The 8,220-nt window shown below is 39.9% G+C and overlaps 2 protein-coding genes across 2 annotated transcripts in view; both read left to right on the plus strand.

The window, feature by feature from the left end:
* Window positions 1-84: 84 nt before the first annotated feature.
* On the plus strand, window positions 85-2,682 carry LOC102240746 (leukocyte elastase inhibitor-like; the record flags this gene model as incomplete). The annotated part of the gene is made up of 2 exons (XM_005869539.2): window positions 85-299; window positions 1,743-2,682. Coding segments are annotated over 2 exons (617 nt in total), but the record flags the coding sequence as incomplete, so codon positions are not given.
* A 1,484-nt stretch (window positions 2,683-4,166) lies between these two features.
* Window positions 4,167-8,220, plus strand: part of LOC102241044 (leukocyte elastase inhibitor-like) — a 26,055-nt gene continuing 22,001 nt past the window's right edge. Inside the window, exon 1 of the mRNA XM_005869540.2 lies at window positions 4,167-4,283. Within this exon, the coding sequence (XP_005869602.1) occupies window positions 4,167-4,283 (117 nt within the window). The remainder of the gene's footprint in view (window positions 4,284-8,220) is intronic.

An 8,220-nucleotide genomic window follows, 5' to 3' on the forward strand; every position in this document is an offset into this window, starting at 1 on the left:
AAAATAATTTTATGGTTGGGTCACAACATGAGGAACTGTATTTAAAGGGTCAGAAGGCCAGAAGGTTGAGAACCACTGCCTAAGAGAATGCAGATAATAATGTGAGTGACTTGGTTTTTTCAACTGTTCAGAAAGACACAAAAACAGTGAAAATGATGTATCAGAAGAGCACATTTCCATTTGGCTACATCGAGGACCTTAAGTGCCGGGTGCTGGAGCTGCCTTACCAAGGCTGGGACCTCAGCATGATCATCCTGCTGCCAGATGACATCGAGGACGAGGCCACAGGTCTGAGGAAGGTAACGGCTCCCACACTCATGCTTCATGTTTCCTTCTAACAGATCGGTTCAGACTGTGTGTAAGTTGTGTGGTAGTAGGTCATCAATGTTTGCTACTCTGAAGCCCTAAGATTAAGTTTCCAGGGACTGTCAGTGAACAGTTGTGGTGGGGTCATAAGAGTCTATATTAAATTTAACATATCAGTGGCAGGTCACTGGAATTTTCTTAAATACACTTTAGAGGAAAGTGCAGTAAAATTAGAATTATATTATTGAAACAAATTTATTAAAATTAAAAATCCCAAAACACTTATACTAAGTAGCTTCAACTTGTACAATGAGATCCTATTATTACACTGCTCCTTCTCATCACAATTCATATAGACTGTGAATTAAATTTCTCACAGCTACGTGGTAGAAAAGACTAATATGACACACCAGCTTGAAAGCTAAGCCTATGTTCTCATATGAACTTTGTATGATGTTTCTATTTTATTTCAGTTAAAGGCAAAGACATTTCTTGTCAAGCTAGGACTAGGCAAAACTGTGAAGATTATGGTTTTTCTTTAGTATCTCTAGCCTGCTGTGTGGCTTTTCTCTACCCTCTCCCTAACCAAACTTGTTATCAGGAAGAGGTCCAATATTAATTATTGACATGTATAAAGTATCTAATAAAATCAGTATGATCCTTCTTTTAATTGTATTTTATTATTTGTCTCTTCTCTGATTATAAAGAGAAATTCTTCAGCTTCATAAAAGAGATAATCAGCATCAGTAGAACAAGTGGAATGATGGTTCCATTCTAGTCCAATAGTAGTAGTAATATGGTAATGATAATAGCTGACAATCTTGTGGCACTTACTAGTAGTTTGTGACAAGTGCTTCGCATACATTAAATCATTTAATACTCACAACAAGGCTATAAGGTAGGTACTATTATTAACCCTCTCCCAATTTTAGATGAGGAACTAGTCCCTTTTCTTTTTTAACCCACAAGCTAAATCTATTAGAGATTACTTCAGCACAGTGAGTTCACAGATAACCACAGTGATCTGTAGGGTTCAGAATAGAAGAAATGGAAGAAAACTTTTGAATTTCACCTTGCATCAATCAACCAGTTAAAGCTTTAACAGCCATCATGGCCTACCACAGTAATCCAGTGTAGTAGGAGTTTAGGAAAGCCTGGGTGGATGGATGGTTGGGTGGGTGGGTGGATGGGTAGTTGAAGCATCTGATGTCCAAAGTCCCTGTTACTTGGGTCCTTGCTGGTTGGACAACAGCTCTGTTCTATTCTCACCAGTTGCTGAAAAGAAATGAAATCCTCCAAATGGAATCTATTTTGGTACAGAATGAGAAGGAAACTAATTAGCAACTGATAACATCAGTCCATTCATGTAAATAATGTGTATTGCCTTGCTTACGTGGAATAGTTCTCACCTCTTCTTTTGCCCTTTCTCATTTCAGATAGAAGAACAATTGACCCTGGAAAAACTGCATGAGTGGACCAAACCTGAGAATCTGCGTTCCATTAAAGTCAACGTGTACCTGCCCAGGTTCAAGCTGGAAGAGAGCTACAACCTCAACTCTCACCTGGTCAGCCTGGGTATAGAGGATCTCTTTAATAGCAAGGCTGATCTGTCTGGCATGTCAAGAGCCAGAGATCTTTTTATATCAAAAATTATCCACAAGTGTTTTGTGGAAGTTAATGAGGAGGGCACAGAGGCAGCAGCTGCCACAGCCGGAATTGCCAGCTCGCTTATGCCAGAAACTGTTGAAAATTTTGTGGCCGACCATCCATTCATTTTTTTCATTCGACACAATCCCTCAACTAACATCCTGTTCTTAGGAAGACTTTCTTCCCCTTAGAGAATGTGGAAACCCAAGGTCAAGCTCAGAGCTGTACCACTGGCCCTTTCAAAGATACATGAAAATTATATATCTTCTACAATATATCTACCACCCCCCCAGAAATCTGTAACTTCCTTTGTAATGTCAGCTCTGTTGGCTGTTTACACCCATTAACTTTGGCAGAGCTATCTATTTTCCTTTCTTTATATTGAACAATTTAGTGATTGCTTATGAATGCACCAAGTATATATGTAGACTCTTGACAGTGTAGTAAACTAAGAAACTCCTGGACTTTCTTGAAAGCCATGAGAAAAATTACAGTACTGTAATTTATTTCACAGATAGACTTCTGGAAGCTATGATAGAGAGACAGTCATGGTTGAAGGGAGGCTTAAAAACAGACATTCAATTGAAATATAGGAGAGCAGCCCAGTTAAGGGTTGGATTATGAAGATAAATTTGCCTTGGCCAGTGTTTCTGACCCTTTGTTCAACAGGATGAGTATTCTATTATAGTCCCTCTGACTTCAAACAATTAAAGAGCTTATTATCCTTTATCTACCTGGTTTGTAGTTTGTGTGGGGTCACAAGGAGTGAAGAAGCAAGTGTCTTATCTTAAAAGATGCCATGAGTTAAGTAAGAGGGGGTGCAAAGATCACACTGTTACCAGCTTCTTGTGTGTGTTCTGATAAGGGCTCTTGATTTCCATCATCTAGTCCAGATTGTGATAGCAATGGGATAGCTTTATGCAATGCTGGGGCAGGGTCTCTATGATCATTATAAACCTTAATTAAATGCACTCCTTCGAATGGGGCTTGAAATGCTGCACTTTCTTGCTCCCACAAAGCTGGTGGGCTGGCTAATAACATTTCCTGAGATTCTGCTAGCCAGACTGATCTCAGTCCTCTTCTTGATTCTATCTGATCTCAGAAAAGAGAGGACTAATGGGATTCTTGGACAGACAATACTGACATCCATGATGATAGTCAGTGACTCAATGAAAGAAAAAGAAGATTTTAGCAAATCTGTTGACAAGCTTTCCTTCCTTTTTTACTTTGAAATGCCTTCTGGCACCTTCAATTTTGAAGGTTCTCTTATGTATAGGACAAACAAGAAAAGCAAGTCACTGCATTCTGTAATCTTTCTCTTTGGGATCTTAGGCTAAAATCTACTCAGTGATTGAGAGTAAATTGTGCTAATCAGGTATAAACCGAACTACAGGGACCCATGCAACTCTGCTCAAATCCTTTTTATATATAAGGGAGCAGGCTCATGGAATACAAATAAATTATTGAAGGTTAAAACAAGTAGTAAATTTCAGAGCAGAAACTAGAATTCAATAAATATTTTATATGGAGAACATCTAATCTTTTACTGCAATGTGAACTAGGTAACTCAGATTTTTTAACACACACACACACACACACACACACAAACAAAAAACAAAAAACAAAAACAAAAAAACAAACAAAAATAAACAACAACAAACCAAGCAAGCATGAGCCCAAAGGCAAGGGAGCTGCCATGATTATGAAGTACTCAGCAAATCCTGGGTAAATTGGTGACTATGAAAACTGGGGCCACTTTTACCCTAGAGGCATTTCCAATCCAACTGAGGTAAAAGGGCATGAAGCATCCATTTTGATGATGTTCAAGGCCAGGCAGGCAGCATTTTGGCCTGTCAATTATGGGGGCCCCATTGTGACCATGTGATTTTACATGGCAACATTAGAACTACACTCTAGGATTTGACTGCAGCAGCTCAGAATGCAGCCCTGATGTAAGTCCTTGGACAGTCCCCCAAATTCCAATCCCTGGGATTGGATTACATCTATTCTGGTTTGCTACTATCCAGAGGCATATGGAAGAAGCAAACAAAAATCATCCCTAGGGGAAGATTACCCTTACACCTCAAATCCTACATAATAAAAGTCAAATATGCAAACTGTCCCCTCTAGAGGTAGTTCAGGACTGGGAGTTTGACAGGGAGACCAGGAGTTTGACCGCTCACTATGACGTGTGCTTACCACCAGGGGGCGGCATGGAACATGGTGTGCGTTGGCCATGTGGTGCTGGCAGCAGGCAGCAGTGGAGGGGCTGCTGCCCCAATGGGCTCCAACTCGAGCATGAGCAGGACCATGGTGGGATGGTGGAGCAGGTGAGTGGGCAGCACCAGTCCAAAGCTGGTGTGACCAGCTGAGGTGGGGGAGAAGGGGACACCACCCAGCTCCCAAGTGCTGAGGGTGACAGCGCAAATAGCAACATTAAAGTATTTCTTCTAATTATTTCCCTTTTAATGTGCACGAATCTGTGCACCAGGCCGCTGGTTATTTTTATAATCGGCTTTTCTAAGTACACTATTTTTCACATAATCAAAGATAAGTGGGATGGATGAAGAGCTATGACAACATGAATAAAAATCAGCATGAAAGAACAGCTAATGCAAACAAGTACAGGGGCTCTAAATATTGCAATAATCACACACAAATTATAAAACAACACTGTTTTATCAAGTTGAATAAAACCAAGGTTAAACATTTCAGCAGATAACTAAAACTTTAAAAGATACTGCATTTTTTAGTAAAAATGAAATAGAGGCCAGCCAGGTATAGCTCAGTGGCTGAGCACTGACTTATGAACCAGGAGGTCATGGTTTGAATCCCAGTCAGGGCACATGCCTAGTTTATGGACTCGACTCCACAGTTGGGGGTGTGCAAAGGGAGCCAATCAATGATTCTCTCTCATCATTGATGTTTCTATTTCTCTCTCCCTCTCCCTGTCTCTCTGAAATTAATTTAAAAATATTTTTTAAAAAAGATCAGAAGTGAAATAGAACTCCAAAACTCAAAAATATAACACATGAAAAACTAAATAGATAAATTTATCAACAAATTAAATAGAAAAAAGTGAATTGTCAGACCAGAAAAAAATTACCCATAATTTATTCCAGAAAGACAACTATAATGAGTGAAGCCTAGAAAGACAAAAGAATGGAAAATATAAAAGGAAGGATAAGAATAGTTAAAATAGTCAGTAAGAAGATGTTTAACAGGAAAAGATAAGGCAAGAGACAATATGGTGCAGAATAATATTTAAAGATCTAACATTCAAAATGTGTATACTAAAACTTATTTGTTAAAACATCAATTCACAGATTTTAGAAATCCTACTCACCCACGAAGCAGGATTCTACATAGAAATCCATCTCTACTCACATTTCACTGAAACTACAGAAAACCAAAGAAATGATCATGAAAGATATAAAAAGACAAAGTACCCACAGAGGAGCAATAGTTAGAAGGACAATATATAAATCAACAGAAATTATGTAAAACAGAGATTACAGACTGATTAACATGCAGAAACAACATCACCCAAAACTCCTGCCAATCCAGAATTTTTCTGTACCCAGGAAAAATATTCCCTAAGATTTATTCAGTCAAACAAAAACTGAGAGAGACATTAAAAAATTCTAGAGAATATTATTTATGCAAAAACAACGTAAGAGTTGTAGGAAAAGAAATAGAGCAAGAAAATATTTAAATATAAATTTAAATAAATATTGACCATATAAAACAATAGTAATAATGTCTGCAGAATTTCAAACATACACAAAATTAAAATAAAGGAAACCATAGATGTTGGGAAGAAAAATAGGGGTAACATTTCTGGAGTCCTTGCATTTTCCGGGAAGAGAATAAAAGCACAATTACCATCACTAGCTGCTTAGTGACATTTTGGTCAACAACAGAGTGCATCTACCTTGGTGGTCCCACATGATCATAATGGAGCTGAAAATTTCCTATTGCCTGGTGATTGTAGACACCATAGCACTATAGTGCAAGGCATTACTTATGTGTTTGTGTTGACGCTGGTATAAACAAACTTACTGCACTGCCAGTCATAGAAAAGTGTAGCATATACAATTATGCACAGTACATGATATTTGATAATGGAAGTAAGTGTAGCTATTATATTATAACTTTTATCATTATTTTAGACTGGGTAATTTTTCTATTTATGAAAGAACAATGTTCTTAAAACAGTGTGGAATGTTACAATGGCAGCAGCTGCATACATTTTGTGTTTATTGTGTTTCTTTTTTTTGTTTTTTTCTTTTTTTTTCTTTGCCAGCCCCCACTCGGCACCCACCCACCCGCTCTCTTGTGTTTCTTGATTGAATCATTTTCTCTCGTGCTGGACTTAATCTCATGCTGTTTTTTACAGTAAAATACTGTACAGAGTTTTATCTTAGAAACAATAGGATATACCACACTGCCGAAATCCAGATTAGGCTGTACTGTCTAGGTTTGTGTAAGTGCACTTTATGATGTTTGCACTACAACAAACTTGCCTAACAACATGATTTTTAAAACATATCCCAAAGGTAGATATCACATATCTGTACAATTATATTAGACTAGAAGCCCAGTGTAGGAATTCATGCGTGGGTGGGGTCCCTCCTGGCCAATTGGGCTGTCTCACCCAGTCCCAATTGGGACCAGAAGCAGGGAAGGATTGCGGGAGGTTGGCCAGCCACAGGTGGTTGGCTGTGTGAGTGAACTGACCGCTAGGTCAGTCTGCCCCCTAGTGGTCAGTGCGCATCATAGTTACCGGCCAGTTGTCAAGTCATCTAGCTGTCCAGTCGTAAGGGTCACTTAGACTTTTATATATATAGATTTTAGTAAGTCAAGGATGCATTTCGTACTGTCTAAGGCAGTGGTGGGCAAACTGCGGCTCACGAGCCACATGCGGCTCTTTGGCCCCTTGAGTGTGGCTCTTCCATAAAATACTGACTTCTGTGCATGGTCCACGAAGTTTCAATCGCAGTGTACGTACGTGCCCACACGTGGTATTTTGTGGAAGAGCCACACTCAAAAGGCCAAAGAGCCACATGTGGCTCACGGGCGGCAGTTTGCTGACCACAGATCTAAGGTAACCAGAAGAAGAATAGTGAAAGGGTTTATAACTTCCATAATAAACCAAAGAGAAAAAAGAAAAAAACAAAACAAAATTACACAACCAATCCAAAAATGGGAAAGAAAGTAGATACACAGAACAGGAATGACAAATAGCAAAATATCACATTAAATTCCAAATATTTAAATAATTATTAAAATTTGAAATGAGAGATCCTAACCAGAACTTCGCTGGAGATCCCGACCAGAACTTGGCTGGAGATCCTGGCTAGAGGTCCTGACTAGGCTGCTGATCAACTGAAGGCTGTCTCCGTGTCATTCCTTCTTCGCCGACTCCGTCCACACCTTTGGGGACCCCTGGACCTGCTGGGGTTGGACCCCAGCAGTCTTTGACTTTAAGGTTTAAAACAATTAACAAGGTGGCTTGGTTTTGGGGGGTAGGGTGGAGTGGAGGCATGACATGAGCTTTTTTTGAGACCTGAACCCACTTGATGTATCTACTGAGATTATTTTTTCTTTCATGATATTTTTGTTCCATGTTGTATTTTATGTATTTTAAAATATGCCTTATGTACTTAAGTTTTCTTTGCTTCTTTTGGCAACCCATACATTTACAGAGTAATTTTCTTGATCTATTTTCAAGCTTCATAAGTTTCTCTTCATTTATCCTTTGTCAAATGTGCGGATGCCTGCTTCATAATGGCTTCTGATAGAGCCAATCCTGCAGCAGAAACACACACAGGAGTGGGGTCTAGCACACGGTGCATTTCCAGACCTGGCTGTTGGAGGAAGCGATTTGGGGGTGAGGAGTAAGGAGCTGGGCAGAGGGGAGGGGAGGTTGTACACGTGGATCATGGAGTGTGCCTCCAACTGGTTCCACCAAGAGCCTGAGAGGGGGCTGAGGCTCAGAGCTGTGAGGGCACCCCTGGAATTCACTAGACTTAGACTCAGTTAGTCTAAAGACCTGCACACAACGTGTTGAGAGCTGGTCCTTGGTGTGTTGAAGCCAGATAATACACAGGCTGAGATGGTTGAACTTTTCTCTGAAGATACAGTCAGAAGGAGGGTAGAGAGTCCATGCAAAAAATGAGCTGCCAAGAGCCACAGACTTCCCTTCCCTCCTCCCACTGCTGGTCCCAGGCTGTGAACCACAGAGCCCGGACCAGTGTGCGCAGC

This window comes from Myotis brandtii, unplaced genomic scaffold (assembly GCF_000412655.1).
Source record: "Myotis brandtii unplaced genomic scaffold, ASM41265v1 scaffold298, whole genome shotgun sequence".
Classification (NCBI taxonomy): Eukaryota; Metazoa; Chordata; class Mammalia; order Chiroptera; family Vespertilionidae; genus Myotis; species Myotis brandtii.